This window comes from Saccoglossus kowalevskii, chromosome 22, assembly GCF_978046115.1.
Source record: "Saccoglossus kowalevskii chromosome 22, keSacKowa6.1, whole genome shotgun sequence".
Lineage (NCBI taxonomy): Eukaryota > Metazoa > Hemichordata > Enteropneusta > Harrimaniidae > Saccoglossus > Saccoglossus kowalevskii.
In genome coordinates this window covers 17,905,724-17,928,236 of record NC_140662.1, presented here as the reverse complement: position 1 = coordinate 17,928,236, position 22,513 = coordinate 17,905,724, and the positions used below count along the sequence as shown (strand labels likewise).

Sequence of the window (22,513 nt, the reverse complement as noted above, 5' to 3'; positions counted from 1 at the left end):
TGTAAGATAAAATGGAATGTTGACTATCAGATAATGAAAAAATGAAATACAGCAACATTGTTAAAGATATTGTTGAAATAAATGCGAGTCAGATTTAACAGATGGGAATAGAACACAATGTTTATCTCTGTTAATTGCAGTCTTTATATGATAACGTTTATTTATTCATACTATACTTTAAGATTAATGACCAACATCTGTATTGTCCTAAGAATTTAATACCAAACATATGCAGCTAGGTAAAGAATTAAACCACCAATAGTTTTAATAGTATGAACTTTCGGGTAAAATACTAACAAAGTTTATCTTACACCGAAAATTCATAGGGGTTGACATTTAAACAAAATTCTGAAATATCCTGGTTTCTGAGGGCTGGTCTTGCTCTATATCTAGTGAATACTATATATAGCAAAAAAAGGCAGATGAAATGCACTTTATTTCATTACAATTTTAAGTGTATTTAACGCTTAATGTATATTGGGCTTTTTTAAATTTATCATAATTATTTTCCTTTTTCTTTCAATTTTACTTGCATTATTAGATCACCAAAGCCTGGGGCAATCAGATTAATAAAATGATTATAACTACTTGCGAAAAACTTAATCTTAAAAAAATCTTAGATTAGAAAGCTTACAAAGAACTCTCGTGTGCTGAGAGTATTAGAGACACAGTAAAAATTAATTCAAAATTACTTGTACTTGAGATTGATGGAAAAGCTGAAAACTAATTATGCAAATCAGAAAATTAAAAAGATTTTAGTGTAAAACTAATAAGGTCTGCACAATGCAACAGACCATCTATGTAACCAAGTTTTATTGAACTGTGATCATTAGGAATTATTATGCTAATTAAAGAATTATGTGAACAGATTTTAACCCAAAACTGATCATATTTGTACATTGTCCTAGAACATCTTTGTACAAAGTTTCAATGAAATGTGATGATTAGTACTTGAGATATCAGTGTGAAAGTTGAAAATTGTGATTAATATGCATAAATATATACCAGCAACTAATTGGCTCTCTGCATAGTTTAAGATTCATTTAAAGGTGATAATAAGTACTTGAGATATCAGTGAAAAAGCTGAAAATTAGGTAATTAATATGCAAAATTATTTACCCCAAAACTAATCAGGTCTCTGTATAGTTCTGGAGGACCTATGTACAAAGTTTCATTGAAATGTGACGATTAGTAGTTGAGTATCAGTGGAAAAGCCAAAAATTGATTAATCATTATGCAAACTAGGTAATTAATATGCACAGATTTTCACCCCAAACTAATCAAAACCTGGCATTAGTTCAGAGCATCTATGAACCAAGTTTCATCAAAATCCAATACTTGGTTCTTTTGATATCAGTGGAACAGTCATGTAACAGCTAAAAGTGAGCTAATTATCATGCAAATTAGATAATTAATATGCATGGATTTCTACCAAAACCTAATCAAATCTGCACATTGGACCAGAGCATCTATGCACAAAGATTCATCAAAAACCGATGTATGGTTCTTGAAATATCAGTGGAACAGACGGACACACACACATACATACAGACAAACTAACTGCAAAGACTCCCATTGTGTGCTTCGCACAAAGGCGTTAAAAATTACATAAAAAAAATTAAAAAGTAAGATTTTTTTAATAAGATTCCACGAACTGTAGAGCTCTGTCTGCAGGCTGACATTCAGTTTCTTTTTTTGGTATAAATATTGGTGGAGATACACTGGTATAAATATGGTCACACTATTTAGGGCTCAGGGGCACCTCATTACCTAGCTATATCTATATATATCACTACGCCAACCCTGGGAACCAACCTGCAAGACCAAGACTTACAAGGAAACAAACCTCTATCTGTTCGAAAAACAGAATCGGCAGCTGTGCAACCAAACAGTAGTATTAAACTTAAAAATGATTAATACAAATTTGGATAGTAAAAAAAAAAATACACTGAGTTTGGAAGATGCATTCAAAATTAAACAAGAAATGGGATTCCTTTGTAATTTAAGACCCTTGGACAAACGAACTCTCTGAATAGCAAGCTGTCCCAGGTGACATTATGGTCTCTCGAGTAGTTCGAAAATGATAAGGTTGAATAATCTGCAACCACACCAAAGATTTTCAATTACATAACCAATGACGTCACTGATCAGACAACAACAATGAAGGGAGTGTGATAAATCTGTTGCTAGTCTATATTAGCCAGAGTAACAAAGACATCACAATCATTTCCATATACAAAGAAAGCGTTCTGCCCCTTATGACTTCTTCCATAATTGAAATCGAACAACTATTTAGACATTACTATTTAATTCAAATAAATACATAATTTTCTTCAAACTTTTGATGCTTGTGTACATTGTAGGTAATTTTATTGTGTTCTTGTCAAAATGAATGGAACTGCATAATATAAAATATTTAAATGCATATATAAAAAATTTAAATGCATTTATGTTTTTACTTGAGCAATTCTCGAAATGTCAACAATATTGTAAGAATGAGGAACATAAACTACTGATCTGAGTTTACATTCTAAACAATGTAATCGTCATAAGCACACAAACTGTATGTATTTCAGGAACAAACAATTGTCAATATTGTAAGAATGAGGAACATAAACTACTGATCTGTGTTTACATTCTAAACAATGTAATCGTCATAAGCACACAAACTGTATGTATTTCAGGAACAAACAATTGTCAATATTGTAAGAATGAGGAACATAAACTACTGATCTGAGTTTACATTCTAAACAATGTAATCGTCATAAGCACACAAACAGTATGTATTTAAGGTGTTGAGAGACTGATTTAAGAAAACAACATAAACGCAATCTAAACGTGCATTTCAATAGCATTCATATACTTATTTTGATGGTGGCACACTGCTGTTTAATGCAGCTAGCAATTACTGTTAGTGTGTGTTAGTTTTTGTTGTTCTGATTCTACACTCGTGTTCATATTGTTCTTCCATTTATTTTAACACACAATTGTGTTTCCACCCTCCTCTCAATCCAATATGCCATTTCTAGGGATTTATTATACTGCTAACAGAACTAATTTTGTTACATTTGTTGTTTTTTTAATTTACTTGCAAATAAAGGTTTACATAATTTGGATAATGTAAAGCTATGTCATAAATACCTTATATTACGATAGTTTATAATACAGGAAATTGTGTTTTTACTCTGTTTATTTGTTGCTTTATATACATTTCGAGCCAGGACAAATTGCTTAGAAATTGATGCCCTGTATATACATTTTTTGGTATCAAAACCAAGTGACCACAAACAATGCCAATATTCTTTGTGCATGACATTTAAAAGGTTACACATTCTGGTACAAATTCACTCTCAAGAAGAATATCCAACAAAAATGCAAGCAGTTGTCATTGCTCAAAGTGAAAAAAACAATTTATGAGGCAAAATTTGAGTTGGATAATATTGGATAGTACTGTTATGTTTGCTGTGATTTGTTATCACATGACATAGAATAATCTGGCATCATCAATATTATAGTCATGACCACCATCCCTTGGGCAGGCAACAAATCGTGATATTGCCCTCACAAGCATGTGTTATTATTTAAATAATGTATCAATTTAAAAATTGGGATCAAAAGCTCAATATGTGTTACCAAATGTTGAAAAATGAAAACACGAATGCAGTGCTTAGTGGCAAATGATCATGGTACGGTAGCACAATCCGGCCATGCTGCGGTTCACAAGTGAATAACTAGTTTTCAAAGTGTTGAAATTGGTGATTATTATTCAGTAGTGATTATAACGCACAAAGAATAAATCCGTTGAATTGCTATGAAAGTAAAATTCAACTTAGTTTCTAAGTAAGCAGTTTCATTGCATGTCTGACATGTTATCACCGCTGAACAATAAATGGGTGTGAATATTTTTAGGCACGTTTTCAAACAAATGAATAGGATTAGGAACAATGCTGTCTTGAACCAGCTAGTTGAAACAATGAAGTCAATCATGGTCTTGTTGAATTGGGGATGCGGTTAGTAATAAGTACTTTTCAAGTTTTCAATTATGGTTAACTATAACCCTAAAGCCGGAACTGGGGGTGCGGTTACTATTACATATGCGGTTTATATTAGGACTTTAACAGGAATTGAATTCATTGATGAATCGTATTTACCAATTATTATTATTGAAAAAAAACGTTTATAAAAAATGTATAGTATTAGTCATAGTAAAAGAATTTTTTGACAATCCATGTCAACCATGAGTATTCATCTTATAGATTATTTCTCAGAACTCAATTTTGAGATACGAAAACTTTTTACCAATGGTAAAATGGCTAAAAAAAAAAATTACAATTTTCATTGAGGTTGACCTGCGTTTTATGAAAAAATTAGTTTGGTGAACATATATTTTTATCTGGGATTTGTGATCAATAGCACAAAATAAAAATAAAATATAAATTAGAATATTATGACAAAAACATTAAAATTGTTGTCTCTGTCAGGGCCTAACTTACCTTTGTTTGTAGCCACAATCCAGGCTTGAAACTCTGATCCAAAGAATCATCAATGTCAATCTGTTCGACTTTGACGGATCCTAAGCGTGTAACATGCAATTTCTCAAGAGGACGAAAAATATAACGATTCTTACGAGTTAGAACCTGTGATAAGATATAAAATTGATTTTAGATTCCATTATACTATGATTAAGTTCATTTCTTATGTATAAATTAATTATTACATGAAGTACATTAGCAATGCACATTAGAGAATTGAAGATATACCAAAATTAACAAATCTGAGATAGGTCCACCTGAGGTACCTATATGTATGTATAATATAAAGGCAATCAGTTGAAAATAAAAAATTTTTACCAAAAATAACAAAAATATTTATCAAAATTAGAGAATTAAAGATAAACACGAAATGAACAAATCTAAGGTCTACACAAGAAAGAGTATCAAAGCAACCAGACCTGTTTTTAAGAAGATGAAAATGTAAAAAGTTGATGCAGATGATAACAACCAACAATGTGATTAGCTCTGCTCGACGAAGACAAAAGCAGAACTAAATTAATTTTATAAATGTGAATTTTACTTGCTGAAAAAGTCTAAGGTCTAAGTTGAAAAAAGTAACAAGCAGCCTGTCGGCTGTGATAGTTCCGCTGTTAGCAATGCACATTTCAAAGAACTGAAGATATCATTAGAAAATGAATAATACATTTTTTGTATGTATTGTATCAAAGCAATCGGAATTGCTGTTTTCAACAAGCGAAATCACAAAATGAACAAATCTGAGAGAGATCCACGTGTAGTACCTACCTATATGTATAATATCAAAGCAATCGGACTTGCCGTTTTTTACAAGAAGTCGAAAATATCACTTTTTACCAAAAATATTCATCAAAATTAGAGAATTTGAGATTATGACATGAAATGAACAAATCTGAGAAAGAACCATCCAAGGTACTTGCATATCAAATTTGAAAACATTCTGAACTATGGTTTTGAAGAAGTTGAAATTGTAAAGTTGACGACGACATATGAAAATTTGTGCTTACAACTGGTTTTTAATCCGTGTCGAAAACGTGCACCGAATGGTCGTTGTGTGCACATTTTCGACACTGCTTATCAGCCACCTCAAGTGCCAAATCCATGAAATAAACAACCAATGTCAATGTCAATAGAGTAGCCTAGGTGTTAAAAATGGATTAAGTACTGGCAAACCAACTTCTGCATAGGTATGTTTCTAAACGCTTGCTTTTTAGCTGATTTAGTCATCATTTTTGAACTCAGAAGCCCGCAAAACCTGATATTACATGTGAGAACGAAACAAATCCGTCGAGATTTCACGTTTTCCCGTAAAAGGGATGCTGGCTGTTCCCTCTCTGGACTCCCTCCCCGCGTATACAAGTACTGGTACTACCATGGATTAGTACCTTCCGTGGTACTACCAACTCTAACCATGTCCCCATTTGGTGACGCATGTCAACTATAAATGGGCATCAATACTCATTTCGCCCAATATTTCGCTTTTATAACATTTTATAACATATCACTTCATTTCCGACCGGAAACACGACCATGTTTTTATCCCTTTTTTTTTCTCACTCGCTTATTAAAAACACTGACCGCTTGTTCAAACACTGAACACTGGCACATGAGTTGTCGAAATGGTTGTTTTAGTGCTAAAGTTATTATTTAATTTCGAACGACACTTCCAAACCATCATACTTTGTTTCGTTCGCGAACGTACAGCGGGACTGTGTTCCGTTTGAATCCAGGGCTGCTATATCGTTTCAACAACATGATTATCGAGACAATTACGTGATACAGGCAATGCTAACTCCTTAGGGCAGAGAGCAGATACATCAGGAACATATTGATGCCACGGCCATGTATTTAAAATGCGAGCATGCAGACGGGCGATATTTCTGGGTTCGCGCGCTCGAAAAAATAAGCGAAAATTATTCAACAGGCGGTTGCAAAAGCGATTAAAAATGATAATCGAAAAGCAGAAGCGAGCAGGAGGTTGGGTGAAAGTGAAATTAGTGCTGTACATTCAGGTCCTTTGTAAAAATACGATCGGCCAAGATCTATATAATTCTGAGGCACACTAGAGACAGACAAAATGCAGTTTTAAACACTGACACTAAACACTGATTTTTTAAATGAGTCAAAAAATAAATAAATTGTATGCTGCTTAAGCGATGATGGATCGAAACAGACTCGTTTTGCAAGTTTTAACGGCTACGTTCTGCTGAAGATATAAGACTTCACTTTCGGAGTTATTACCGAAGATAATGTACAACAGCAAAAAACAACAACATTTGGTTATGTGAAATAGAGTAGCATTCATGTAGGTTCAATCAGTACTGTTGTATCGCCTATTTCGTCAACCGAACGTTACTACCCGTACCTGCTCGTCGATTATTATTGCAAATGTCATTTTTTCCCAGAATCAATTGGGTATAAGTACGTTATTTTAGAATGATTTTCATTTGGTTTCACCAAAGACAATTGTCTTTGGTTTCACGTGATAGTTAATCTGATTTATCATATAGCATTACAAACAGGAAGTCCTCGGCATGGGTCAGAGTACTAGTATACCCCAGACCACTCGTTTTGATGAATGGTCTGGGTCACGTGGGTCGGGGTGTGGCTTGTGGGTAAGAATAGAAAATGAATTTCGGTGAGGTTGTGATTATTTGGATTTTTGAGAACGGATTTTTACTATTGAAATGAAATTATCACGTCTAGGGGTGAATTGTTAATAGGTGAAGTGATGTTAAAAACATAAGTAGTTCATCTTCTTGCGTACACTGCAACAACAAAGGTTTATTTTCTAACACAGATCTCCAGTCAAGAGGGTGGCGTTTGGACGTAACCCCGGAGTTAAACCATAGACAATATAGTAGGAAGGACAAGCAACTCCAGCGATTCTATTGTAGCAGGGTAGGCTGGAAAAAAGTTAAGCTGATTTAAACTAACCGTTAACATAAACTAAATATCTACAGTAAAACCTGTCAAAACCGACCATGACTGGGACTGGGATCTATGGTCGGTTTTCAGAGGGAGTCGGTTTATTCAGGGTGGGCGTGACTTTGATTGAAACAACAATTACATGTGCTGTAAACACGGGACAAATGAAAGGCATCGGAGTTTGCCTCCGGTGATTCTACATGTATTTACAATGTGCATTTATTGTATTGTTTCAATAAAATAATTTACCAAACAAGACAAAAATATTATGGTATGTACATGACATCAATTAACATTAAAATAACTATTCGAACAGACCGGGTAAGTATTGCGTATCGTAACTGAAGGCGTCCATTTTGGATGACATCACAACGTATGTTCACGTGAGCTACATGTAATTATCATAATTTATGCAGACAGTCGATTTTGCTGTTAAGTCAATCACAGTCCCTCAACAGGGACTTGTGAGTCAATGAATCAAATTACGATGTAAAAAATCATCAAGTTTTGACTACTTTAAAGAACACCTTTTTTTTCAACGATTTTGTTTTCCGTTCGAATTATGAAATTTTGGATATCTGTCAAGTAACTGGAGTCTTTGTTCTGTAATCTTGTCAACATGTCTAGCACATCGCCATGCGTCAAGTCACTGTCGTTGTGGGGGTCAATAATTTGACTGTCGTTGCAATTTATGTCATTGTTGTCTATAGATTCATGGTTTTCTTTGTCTGCAATAAAATTCTCAACAATCTGTTGCTCTCACTCGCCGTCATACATTGCTTCAGTCGGTATACGTTCATCAAAGTGGAGGTATTCTACAACGCTACACTGTGTTTGCGGGTCTGCAACTTGCTAAATAAGGTTTCCGAATTCTTTGTTGTCGTCTGCTTCTTCGTCATCATAAATTTCAATCTTGAAGCCCCCTTTACGGAAACATTCGAAAGCACAAAATTGTCGATCAGAATCGTTATGGAAAGAAGAAAACTCAATGTCTTTTGAGCGTTGAAGAAGTGATAATGCAGTGTGCTTCACCGCAATTGAAGGTGATGACCCCGATCATTTGTTTATATCCGGGGTCATTATACTGTCCAGACACCACGCGATGCGTGGGCGTGTGGTGTGAAAAATGTAATCAGTTGCCATTGTTTTACACGGGACGTTACTTGTAGTGTGAGATTTGGTATTGTTTCTGTGACGTTCGCGGAATTTGGACACAATGCACACTTTTTAGGTCGGGCAGACCGAATTACTAGACAGCGGATGTGGTGCAAATGGTCGGATGGTCGATGTATTCAGTGTGAATATTGGACTTGGGACCGATCAATGCGGTCGGTGTTCGGAGTAAACAGTGGTCGGATTTCACAGGTTGTTTTAACATAGGCGTCTATGGAGAAATTTCGGGGCTACATAAATCGGTCGGTTCTGACAGTAGGTCGGTTTATCCAGGGGTCGGTTTTGACAGGTTTTACTGTATTTCCATTTCTCGTTAAGGTAGAGATGCCTGACAGGTATTTTAATTAGTTAATTAGGCAACCAAGATGACCTCCCTTGTCCACAAAACTATATACAACCAAAACAAAGTCAGCTTGGACATTCAGTTGTGAGACATGACAAAATAAACGGTGCCAGTGATAGATTTCGCGAATAAAAGAACAAAATAAACGCAATCAAAGGCGCCAACCACGCGCGTTCGAAATATATAGAACTGACGAGAAATTTCGCCTGCATCTTTCACTCACGCAAACGCACACACATGCTATTTCCGTATATTGAATACGATCGCAACGGAAGGGACAAGTTTAAATCATCTTTGTATTAACACAACTTGAAAGCAACAGTCTCACACTGAATATATGTTTATAAATTATCAAACTAAACAATCAATGAAGCGGACTGTGTAATTTCGTTGATGAGAGTCGCCTACGGTATTCCATCGGTATTCTAAATGGCCGTTGCTGATCACGAGTTCCCGTGTGTAGATGATTTACTCGATGTTTTTTTTTCGGATTTTGATGACGGTGGAAATGATAGTGAAGAAGATCCAAACGCAGTAGACACAGCAATTCATGTTAACAACTCTGTGTGTGTGATTCAGAGCCCGGGCATCAACATCGAAAATAGCGAAGATTTGCGTTTTCTTGATCGTCACGTAAAAGAAACCCTTTGAAACGCTAACAAAAAACCGAAAATAGTGAAAATAAAATAATAAAGACAATCATGCCTCATTTATTCACAAGCATTCGAGTTATTTTGTTGAAATTATTAATAAAAACAGGGTATAACGTAGGTAGACGTGCATTCAGGCTGAAAGACTGGACGTGTAGTCAAGATGGCGACAGACGTGAAAACGGAAAACGGAATGAAAGTCTATTAAAAAAATGCGAGACAGACAACAACAAAAAACAAGTGTAGTCAGTGAAAATAACAAAATTTGACGATTCATGCATCATGAAAACAATAATATTCGTGTATTTTGTCGAATACGGGGTACAAACTTACACATGCATTCCGTTTGAAAGAGTGTGAATAAGTAGTCAAGATGACGACAGACATGCAAACGGACGGATTGAAAGTTAATTTCAAAATAAGTGCAAGACAGAACAACAAAAACCGAGCACAGTCCGTGGAAAATAACATAATAAGAAGATTCATGCATCATGAAAACTATTCGAGTATTTTGTCGAAAACGGGGTACAACCTTAGACATGACATCCGGTTGAAAGAGTGTGAGCTATTGTCAAGATGGTGACAGATGAGAGAACATACGAATTCAAAGTCTGTTTGAAAAAAAAAATGCGTGGCAGAGAAAAATAAAAAACGAGCATAGTCGGTAAACAATAACATAATAAGATTCATGCACCATGAAAACAAAATATCCAAATATTTTGTCGAAAATGGGGTACAGACTGAATATAACATGTACAGAAACATTACTGCCGTCTGAAACTAACTTTTAATTTTATTGTGACATCGCATGGAAGTAAATATGAAGTCATGGTTTACTTGCTCATAATATTCCAGCCCTGCTTACGTTGGGCATACGGCGTTTGACATTGGTGTTACTATACTACTATACTGTCTATGGTTAAACAGGGCCCAAATTGATAGGGAGTAAAACACGGAAGTGGAAGAGCTGTCCATGCATTGACCAATCACACAAGAGCTCACAAACACCAACGAAATATTTGTTGTTGTACTTAACAAAGGGGTTTGGCACTAAAAACAATGGAACGTTTATAGGCTTAAAGTGTACACTGAACGCTAGATTTTATTTCATTTTCTGCTATCTTGTATTTAAATATCAAACACCAGAAATCTGTTTTAAAATCCGATGACTCATTTACGAAATATAGCGGATTCTGTTAAAATCGCACGTAAGCTCCCCCCGTTTGACCTCGTTTACATGACCTCTTGGATGTGACGTCATAAGTGTGACCGCCCTGTTCAGTTTGCCGCCATTGATATGTAAACCGTATGTAAATGTCGTTCGTGATCAGCTGTGTTATTGTTGATTTTCGTGTATGTTCTACGGTTTTATTTTAGTGATATTGCAACCAAAGACGCGAACTGTTGCGTTTGGGAATTTTTTTTATTCATTTGAGCTTCGTATTTAAACTAGTAATGTCAAGTGGTTGTGACAGACGAGGTAAACGCTGCGTTGCTTTCGGGTGCTGGAACACGAACCTTGACGGTGTTTCGCTTCACGCATTCCCCCTCGACAGACCGTCTTTGAGCAAACTTTGGACGAAGTTTGTTCGGGTGAAGAGAGCTAAATGGCATGGTCCTACGAAGCATTCTGTGCTTTGCTCAGTGCATTTCACAGACGAGTGCTACCCGGCAAAATACAAGTTTATGCGTGCGATGGGACAAGTTCCCGGAAGAAAAACTTTGCACAAAGATGCCGTGCCAACAATTCATACCGGCGTCCTGGCGGAGAGTATTAGTAACAAGACTGATACAAGTCCAGCGTATCCGGCTGTCTCAACACCTAAAAGGCCAAGGATTGCTTTTCTTAAAAGAGAAAATGCTAGGGTAGGTATTTGTATTCGTTCATGTTCGACTATGTGCCGCGCACTGAATTTACCGCGAGTATGTTTACGTTTACACATAACGACTGGCTATGGCGGTAATGCTATTACGTACGTTCAATTGTCTGTTTTTTTCATACATTATTATTTGTAATCATTGTTTGATACAGGTAACTCTGCAGTATTCGGAGGACACCCATGACGAGGACACAAGCCACCAAGTACAGGACACTGATTCTCTTACCGACAGCTCTATTCAGGTACTGAACATTTGCGAGAAACTTGCATGAAAAACATGTATGTATTCTATAAACAGCGTCTTGGTGTGTTTATATTAGTGTGTTTATAAATAAATAAATAAATAAATAAATAAATAAATAAATAAATAAATAAATAAATAAATAATCACTTCCTAAATTTTGTTTCACATTTAAGACTTTAACCAAGGCTAAGACTGTTAGAACATATGGTACTCAAATATCTTACAAGCAGCCTAATAAGAGAAGTGTGCGTGTACAAGTAAGGCCCTTTGGATCAAATAAAGGTATGTATTGTATGTGGGGAGGCTAGGAGAATATTTTATGTTGAAAATATTTTTTTCTCGTATCTTGACAATGAATATTTTTTTTTTCTCTTACCCTCAGATTTTTTTTTTAAAAGGTTCTCCATCACACTGCCAGGTTTTCAGATGGGACAATTACATTTGGTATTGTATTTGAACTTGACTGTGTTATTTGCATTACAGTTTGCCAGACAGAGATGTTGCATCCTCCAGAAAGAAGAAGCGTTCAAGTACAATGTGATCTCCTGAAACCAAACCAAACAATACAAGTACAAGAACCACCCCCAGACAATGAACTTGACACAACTTGGTCAAGTTTAGAGTCCAATGCAACAACTGATTCTGATGAGACATATGAACAGTCAGAATGTGAATCACAAGCTTCATGTTCGAGTGCTGATGATTGGTAAGTTTTAATAAAATTATAAAATATAAATGGGAAAATTTGTGAATGAAAGTAGGTAAACATGGTGAGCATTGAGTAGCTTCACATCACACGGTTTATGGTAAAAATAAAATGTGTTATACAATAAATATAGTTTAGTTTATTTCTCTTAATTATAGGTGTATGCAGAAAAATAGATTCTTTGTTGTTGGGGAAGCTCAACTCATGAATCTATTCCACACATGTACCAGATGCTCTTCACCTACATTAGGTGAAATCACACACATATGTGGCACAATGGTAAGAGTGGAGCAGAATTGTGTTTTTTGTGGACTAAGCACAAAATGGAACAGCCAATCCATGATAGGTTCCATTCCAAGTGGAAATCTTAGACTTTCTTGTGGAATTTTGTTAGCTGGGGCATTAGCATCAAAAACTTTACGTGTCCTACAGTTTATGAATATGCCAAGTATTTCAACGGATACTTTCATGAAACATCAAAGGTACTACCTCCAACCAGCAGTAATGGAAGTATGGGGAAACATGCGTGGAAAGTACATTGATGATGCACTTCAAAATGGAAGGTCACTTTGCATAGGTGGAGATGGGAGGTGTGACACCCCTGGCCATAGTGCTAAATTTGGCTCATATTCAGTCATGGACCTTGATAATGGTACTATGATTGACATACAGCTTGTGCAGGTATTTATACATTTTACTTACCAAGTACCTCGTTTTATGTAAACACCAATCTAGTAACAATTTATAATTAAATTGAATCTATTGTTTATATTCAGAGTAACGAGGTGAAAAGTAGCTGCCACATGGAGAAGGAAGGTTTGGCAAGGAGTGTGGCATATTTACAGGGTCAAGGTATTAATATCTACAAAATAGTCACAGACCGTCATGTTCAAATAATTAAATGGGTCAGAGAGAACATGACAGATACTCAACACTGTGTGGATGTGTGGCATGTTGCTAAAGGTAAGCAGTTTTCTCCCCCCACAATCTTTGAGAGCAGCTGTTTTATCATGCTTAAACATTTTTCCATTGTTCTATTGGTATGCAAATGATCCACTGTTATCCGTGGTCTATTGATATCAAAAATTGATGGGTACTAGGGTAGAACAGATTATTTTAGATGAAATTGTTAATCCTTGTAGGATATTTTCAATTTATTTTAGTCAAATACAGCATCAGTGATATTGATAATATTCAATATTCAGAGCAATTTAAGTGCAATTTTATAACATGACCAGCAAATTACCTTGCAACAGTTCAACTATAATCATGACTGAAAACACAGAATACTGATGATAGGATTTATTCCTTAAGGTCTACAGAAAAAAATGCTAGCTCTTTCTAAAGAGAAAGAGTGTGGTATATTACAAGACTGGATCAAAAGTGTCACCAATCATCTTTATTGGACTGCTGCCTCAACACCTGATGGAAATGGTGATTTGATGATGGACAAATGGACATCTGTTGGAAACCACATCCAAAATATTCATGAGGGGCATGGAACTTTCTTTCCTAGATGTGAACATGAGGATTTAACAAGACAAGAGAGAAGAAAGCGATGGTTAAAACCAGGTATTTCTCTCTTATTCACATTTTAACACACTTTGACTAGGATGGTATATGTATGCTGTTATTATAATGCCTAAATATTATATATATATTTCCAGGAACTAAACCCTTAGAGAAATTGATAACGCTCCTCAATTCTCGACAAATGAAGAAAGATATACCTAAGTTGTCAACAATACAACAGACTTCAGAACTGGAAGGATACCATTCTGTGGTGAATCAGTTTGCCCCAAAGATGCATGGGTTCTCATACAATGGAATGATGTGCAGGTAACTGCGTACTTGTATTAATCAACATTGAAAATAAACAAGTAACTTTGCGGTCAAAAGAGCTTAGTTGTAATATACTGTGAGTTGGAAACGTAGGCTGGAGTGATGTTGATAAAGATTGGCACCATAAAAGAAACTTGTCATTGTATTATTTCACAATGTGTACCCCCCAAAAAACTACCTTCCAACTGGTACAGTTGAATAATAGCAGCAAAATATATTAACATTGAAATGACGACCTGAAATTCAACATTTTTGAAAAAACATTGGCCCTGGTAGTTCTGGCTAACAAATTAGTAGATTAAATTAGTACAAATATAAGTTTTATCACATTAAATTCTACAATCAAACAGAGAACAACATATTGTTTACAAATCAACAGGTTTGGAGACGTGTGTAATACACAAGTTCTCATTACTGTCTTTGACTTTAATTATTTACTGACAGGTCTTATCCCTGTGATAGAGCCTTCTAACTTCAAAAGTTAGCAATCACAATTGATGTAGTATGTAACAAGTATTCTAACACTCAGAATTTGTAATTCTATTAAGTCCTTAGTGGTAAAATACAGTATATCATAATGCATGGTTGTTTTATTTATAGGCTTGTCTTGGCAGCAATGCATTATAATGAAAATGGTGGGCGACATGCTGCTGTTACTAAGCAGGGAAATCCTTGCTATAAAATAACTTATCCAAAATTTAAAAAAGGCAGTTACACAGTGCGTCAAGTAAAGACAGAACCTACCTACAGTAAGTACCGGTATAAAATGTTCTACATGCATGTATACTAGCAGCTTTATATATTTGCATGACTGAAGCCACTTAAAATCACAACCACAGCTCAGTTTTTCAACAAATAAAACAATAACAATAATTAAAAAAATAAAATATTCTTTATTACAGATTATGTACAAAATGTGACAACTAATGTCACTGCAAGAGTGGTAAAATGTACCATGTCACAGGCAAAAGGTGATGTGTTGAACAAAGTACCTCCTGCACTCTGCAGTGAGTTCAAAAGACCGAATAAAGAAGTGGCAGTTTCTGACTTTCAGTCGAGGTTTTTTAATCAACATAATTAAATCCCTGATAAACTCCATTCTGTGAAGGATATGTTTCTCTGATAAGATGAACTGCACATGATGGGAGTGGAACTCTGACATCTTTGCCTAAATATCCCCAGCACCATCGGACAAGTTGCCTGTAGGCAACATACCTGTATCTCCTGCAAGGAAAATAAATTGAATGTACAAATTCTGTCTACTGCACACAGTTTATTCCAACCTAATAAAATGCCTATACTTCTATTGGACATGAGAGAATACTGTTAGTACACAATTACAAATGTAATGTAGTTGGTATGGCCCTCAACAATATTACTGAGGTTCTGGTTGTACATATTTATGTGTCAACCATTTTCAGTTCACAAAGTTCAGAAATTTCTAGCAAAACATAATTGTAATTGGTCTGACATTCATTAACATTTATGCACATCTACCATAATACATTTTCAGTGTAACAAAAACCATGATATATTTTGTCCTAATAAAATTGTGTTCATACCAGACCAGTATGTGCGACTTTTAATACTTACTCAGAGGATTCTGGAATAGTTCCATGGTACTGTCTATATACATGATAAGCTGTTAGCAATACATACTTGTCCAGACACACTGGCTTAAATCCAGGATGTTCTGTGATGCATGCTGTATTTGGAACTTCATCACAGACAGCTTTCACCTGCATTATTTCATAACAGCATCTACATTCCTCAGCAGAGGGCATGACATGACATCTGTTACACTGACACCTAAATTATATAAACAACATATACTTGAAGCAGGTATCTCAGCAAAAATGAAATTTACTATCTTGTTATTTACCTCCTAAATACAGTATAATTATTTGTGAGAACAAATTATTACCATATCAGAACTATCAAAGGTAAGTTGTCAAAATCTTAAAATTGATTTATTTTGCATATTTTCAAAATCATTTATTCCTGACACTTGAAAATACGGTCTTCACCTTAATATTCATTAGGCATTACCTCTACGATATAGCACCACCCCACCCCAAGTCTCAAATAAAAAAACAAAAACATCACAGCAACTTATTGGGAATAAGTTTTTTAAGCCTCCTCCCAAATGCTAACATTCTGGCCCCTTACAATTTAATTGTATGTGTTGTGGTTGTCATGATCTGTCTAATAATATAATGCTGGATGTCCAATATACAAGATAATTTCAATTTGGCTAATTAGTAAATGTCTTGCTTAAATTCGACTTTATAATTTATAATTACATCACAGTTGGGGATAGAGGGACTGTGATTACATGCATCACAAATATAAGCTCCTATGCATACAATTTAATCATAAATTGTAATTAACTACTAAGGCAATAATATGAAGCTTAAATGGTAGCTGTTGTTTCACCGATCGTATTGTACTGACTTGCAAATATAATGTCAACAGATACAGAAAATGAAATTAAACTTAGTGGGCTATGCATGTCTGAGTTCCGTGATTGAACGTAATCAGAACATTTCGTTCTGGGACTTAAACTACTCCGAAATACAGGTTAATAATTATTCAAAATATGCGGAACTCCGGAAGTTAATGTTATCAAAACCAGCTGATTCGACCACTTACCACTCGGTAGTATTCAGGCGATCGCCCAAAGCATCACCGACATCGTTTTCTTCAGCAGAATCACTGTGACTGTCGTCGTTAAATTCGGGCTCAAATTGGTAGGGCCGTATACCTCCGTCAACCGATGAACCCTCGACATCGAAGTCAGAAGACTCGTAATTCAACTCAAGCTCGCAATCACGGCTTTGCGACGACGCATCACTTGGAGTTGACGAACTTTCAGCACTATGAGTTGGCGACGCCATTATTCCTTAGGGTTATGTTTGGGTCACACTTGTGACGTCACAGATTTGACGCCCATAAATGACGCGGAGTTCCTGACAGACAAATGAGCATCGACACACCGGTAAAAATGCTAACATTGATCGCCCATAACAAAGCTCATGGTGCGTGAATTTTGATGAAATTGTTGGTATTGTCACCAATTTATTTATTGAAATATAATATCTTTGACGAATTTATCGTTCAGTGTACACTTTAACGTTGGATTTAGATCGTGTTATAATCCAAATCCCCTACTAAGACTTGTAAGCACCAATTTTCATATGAATTTTCATATGGACATCAATGTCGACAGACGACAACTCAAGCTACAAAATTTTCACGGCAAATATTGATTTTGTGATAATATCTTAATCAAACAAAGATAAATCCCAGGTGGGATTCATCAATTTGGTATGGTAACCTAATTTGGTGATGTTCAGCTGTATTGGAAAAACGCTTCAAAAACAATATAATATATTAACATGTAAAAAGCCACAAAAAATTTCTCGACAACACAACTTCAAGGAACCCTAGTCTTTTGCACAAAACAATTACATATCATGTAAAAAGTTGAATTAAAAAGAGTATAGAACTCACCTCCAGCCACCATCTGCCAGGTGCAGCCCAGTTGGCATGATATGAAAAAAGTGCATTCTTCTCTGTAATTCCAGAACCAACCCACACCGATGACTGGGGATGCCAAGCTACTTCCCCTTTACCTGCATTGAAGCATTTCAGTTTGGTAGGTTGACCGCCGAGGAAAAAAGCTAAATCTAAAACGTGACTGTTACCAAGAAACCAGCTGTGCTTAACTGAAATAAATATAGAAAGAAAGGTTATCAAGCATAGAATTTATTTTGTCTCATACCAGCTGCATGGTGATATGAACTGATGAATAATTCACAGAGCTTTTGAACATGAAAACAAGCAACCTGTTGGCTGAGATAGCTCCGCTGTTAGCAATGCACATTTCAATTAAAGAACAGAAGATATCATTAGAAAATATCATTAGAAAATAAACAGTATGAATAGTATCAAGTTTTAACAAGTCGAAAATGTCACTTTTTACCAAAAATGACAAAAAATATTCATCAAAATTGGAGAATTAAAGATAAAGATAAAGACAAATCTGAGCGAGGTCCACATATAATACTTATATAAGTAATATCAAAGTAATCGGACTTGTGATTTTATAATTTTTTACCAAAAATGACAAAAATATTCACCTAAAAAAGAATTTGAGATTTTGACATGAAATGAACAAATCTGAGAAAGAACCAACCAAGGTACTTGCATATTAAATTTGAAAACATTCTGACTTGCGGTTTCAAAGAAAAGGTTGAAATTGTAAAGTTAACGACAACGGACAATCAGTAATATGAACAGCTCCGCTGTGTCGACTTTGTTGACAGGGGAGGCAAAATCAGACAATGGCAGTCACAGAACTATGAAGTAAATGTTTGGGAAATTTTACCAGTTTTTAACCATTTAAAAAAACCTTAGAAAGAAAACTTATAAGCCAGCATTGACAATAAACCTTGAATTTGTGATCTTTGCACAAATTGTATTAGTACAGACATATTTAAGTATTGAATTATGTTATAAAAATTGGTAAACGTCTAATTTCATGAGAAATTAATTTCGGTATGTGTAAAAAAAAATCATGAAAATTTTGTAGCAATGAAAATTTCACTACCGTTAAAATCCTATTATAAACCGCGGCTTATATTACAATGTATCAAAGAAAAAATTTGGATCAACAGCTAAAGTTCGGGGTGCGGTTTCTATTATGTAAATATTGCAATCACTAAATGGGCGTGGTCATTTTTTTCCTACATCACTTGCACAAAACAAACAATACACCGTACAATCTTTTGAATATAAGCGTAACTCCAATTTAGATGTCAGGGAAGAGCGATAAGCGTCACGTCGCACAAAAACTGTTCACATGAAAAAAAATATGCATTTATTTTTTTAATTTTCTTCATAACAGAAAGTATATTCTGACAGGAGCTTCAAATAAAAACAAACTTTAATGCATTGCTTAGTAGAAAACACAGTCACTTGGGGGCTGAATATCAATAAATACAAATTTTTAAAAAAAAATCATCCGTATATAAATAAACAAGTTGTGAAACATGGCACCTAGGAAATCGACACCCTGTCGGTTTCAAATTTCGATTTCTTACCTTAAAATGCGAAACCAAAATTTTAGAGGGGATCAGGTGTTACGTTAATAACCATTGTTCATAATCGCTAACGTAGTTTTATTCAAAACTGCACAAATACCGCGTTTTCTGATGATATCTGACGATTTCATGAACGAAAATGGCCAGCAGCCAGAATCAAAGGGGATTCGCACAGAGTTCTGGGTAAATCACGAGTCGCATCCTGTTTGATATGGGACTCATAGCGGCGTATACAGCGCATGTAAAATACATTGTTTATTTACATGAAATTCGACGAACACGCGCTGCGCTGCGCTGCGCTACGCTACGCTACGCTACGCTACGCTACGACCAGCGTGCTTAAACATCCACCAGTTATTTATTCGGACAATGACTCAAATTAGACGTCTGATTATTTTATTTTCACACGTACAGCGACACGCGTTCTACACTGACAAGCGTTGCTAGGTCGCAGCACTCTCTTGGAGCATATTAATGGGCAATTGGGTTCCCCGACCTAAATTTCTATGCCGGTTTGTTGCACGTTCTTTTTTTAATATGAAATAATCAAATATGGGACATGTATAATAACAGAACCCCACACCCTCCCCGTGGATTTGCTCGTGAAAGTACGGCAGCAGGATACACCGCGTCACTCGTGAAAATAACTTCCATACGCAATGAAAGCCATGGGGAGGGTATCTGTCATAATACTTCATTATCAGTGAAAGCATTTTTCCCCTGAAATAAATTCAAGTGAAAATGTCATTTCCCTCATACTCTATTGAGACACAGCGCAGTGAAAATTGGATTCACATGTAATGCTTGAAAACATGTCAGCAAAAATAAATTAAGTGAAATTCTACGCGACTTCATAATAGTTGGAAATTAACACATTACACCCGAACCTATCACTACATATACATGTACAATGTAAACTACACCCCAAAACATCCTTTCACCCACAGTTACTACCGTGTTTCACCAGTGTATTGAAATAAACAAATTAATTATAATTTCAGCCTCTAGTTGATTAAATAAACTACCTCGTCTTTATGTTGCCTTTATGTCAATTCATTGCTTACATCAGTGACTTCAAAATGTATGTTTCAATCCTAGGAATTTCACTCGCTGTTAATTGCATGGGAGTGCCAGTCTTTAATGAATTTCTATTGTCATGTTAATTTCTTGCGATTACTCTGAACATTAAGCTGTAACCACATACCGCCTAGGTGCTGTAATTAAATCCTGGTGTAAGCACCATATGAACCATAAACTGCATGTGAAGCTAGCTGTGGGGTATATTCAATCCTATAGATTTCTCATTGTTTGGTAACTATTTGCTGCAAATGCAACAAAAATCAATATAAAAAATATTACCCACACAGTATTCTACAGGTTACTTGTTTAAATTAGTATTTATTGATTTTCAGCCCCCAAGTGACTGTGGTAGAAAATGATCATGGTACGGCACTAAAAAAGTACGGTACCGTGGGTACGGTAACGCAATCCGGCCATGCTTCGGTTCACAAGTGAATAACTTACTTGTTTTCGAAGTGTTGAAATTGATGATTATTACAACGCACGAAAAATAAATTCGTTGAATTTTTATCAAATGCAAGTAAAATTCAACTTAGTTCACTGTAAGCAAATCATTTCGAACACATGTAAACAATCGATATGCTACGACATCCGCCATGTAGTTTGAATGCACACGAGACGTTACTTGACCGGATAGGTCAGGTCGCTAATTAACCAATAAAAATGTTGGATGGTGCCCACGTGTTCAAATTACTTGAGTCATTTAAATATGTTAATGACAGTCACAGACTTCATGGTGAACGAAACACGGAAGTGATTTACCGATAATGTAGTGCGATTTGATTTCCATGGGAAAACGACATGATTTTTTTTTTTAAATCAAGAAATTAGTTGTTTTCGAAAGATAAACTGAGCATTGAAAAAGAATTTAACAGTTTTTCGGTGATAACAGCACATTGTCGAAAACTTGCGACACATGGACGTATTCATAAGGAGTATTGACAAAAGTTGTCGCAAGAACAAAAGCAGTTTCACTGCGTGTTTGACATCCTAACACTACTGAACATTAAAGAGGTGTGAATATTTTTAGGCATGTTGTCGAAACAAATGAATAGGATTAGGAACAATGTACCAGCTGGTTGAAACAAAGTCAGTCACGGTCTTGTTGAATTGGGGGTGCGGTTAGTAATAGGTACTTTTCATGTTTTGTTGAGAACTCTTTAACACTGAAGCCGAAATCGGGGGTGCGGTTACTATTAGGTATGCGGTTTTAATTTTTTTTTTATATAATAGGATTTTAACGGTAGTCCCAAAGATGCTGGGTTGTAGCAACTGCATTAAGTCATCCAATCATGAAATGTTGTAGTGTAGAAAATGAAATGTTTACAGAAGATGCATTCTTCATTATAAATTTTTCTGAAAATTCAAATTCAAATGTACTTCACAGAGACCTGTCCAATGAGACACCTGTTGCCGTGCGCAAGATAAAAGAATCTCCTGTGTTTACATAAATTTACATTATATCTTGCTTTCAAACCATGTTGTCCCAGTGAATTATGCTTACTATACCAATAACATCCCCTTACCAAGCCAACAGCCTAAGTAATCTTCCCATATCATAACCACTTGGTGTATTATACAATTATCACCTGCAGTCCATGTTTACACTATTTTAAGACATTGTAAACAACCCTACAAATTAGCTTTGGACAAATGACATCTTTAAAATTCAAAGTTATGCTTTTTTCCAACATAGAGGGGGTAACATTTTCTTGGCTTGCACTTGAAATTTGAACCCAAGGAGAATTACAGAAATAAAACAGTACAATAATCTCATAACATAACATTGATAAATATAAATGTTATTTTGTCTACACTGTTTTACACATCTCAAGCAGAATTCAAACAGTTTGGTTTTCACTAAAAAATAGTCGTAGTGAAATTAAACATTTTTTTGAAAGCCTAAAAATTGAAATGACTAATCTCATTTTTGTGTACCGTGTTAAAGAGCAACAAAATTTCAACAGTTTAAACATTTGGATGAAATTAACCAAGTTTTTTTGAGCTAAGACATACCTATGTACAGCAGGACT

The 22,513-nt window shown here is 35.3% G+C and overlaps 2 protein-coding genes across 5 annotated transcripts in view; one reads left to right on the top strand and one right to left on the bottom strand.

Annotated features, from left to right (window-relative positions):
• Positions 1-22,513, bottom strand: part of LOC144363273 (uncharacterized) — an 84,635-nt gene that overhangs the window by 11,962 nt on the left and 50,160 nt on the right. For all 4 annotated transcript variants that reach the window (XM_085495979.1, XM_085495980.1, XM_085495981.1 and 1 more), the window contains 2 exons: positions 17,809-18,023; positions 4,494-4,637 (listed from right to left, as the gene is read on the bottom strand). In XM_085495979.1, coding sequence (XP_085352105.1) covers positions 4,494-4,637; positions 17,809-18,023 — 359 coding nt within the window. The remainder of the gene's footprint in view (positions 1-4,493; positions 4,638-17,808; positions 18,024-22,513) is intronic.
• LOC146729076 (uncharacterized) lies at positions 10,751-15,861 on the top strand. Its single transcript, XM_085495977.1, has 10 exons — positions 10,751-11,489; positions 11,656-11,745; positions 11,921-12,029; positions 12,231-12,453; positions 12,612-13,134; positions 13,230-13,416; positions 13,768-14,025; positions 14,121-14,292; positions 14,896-15,044; positions 15,198-15,861. The coding sequence occupies exons 1-10, from the start codon at positions 11,079-11,081 to the stop codon at positions 15,374-15,376; spliced, it is 2,301 nt and encodes a 766-aa protein (XP_085352103.1). The 5' UTR covers positions 10,751-11,078; the 3' UTR covers positions 15,377-15,861.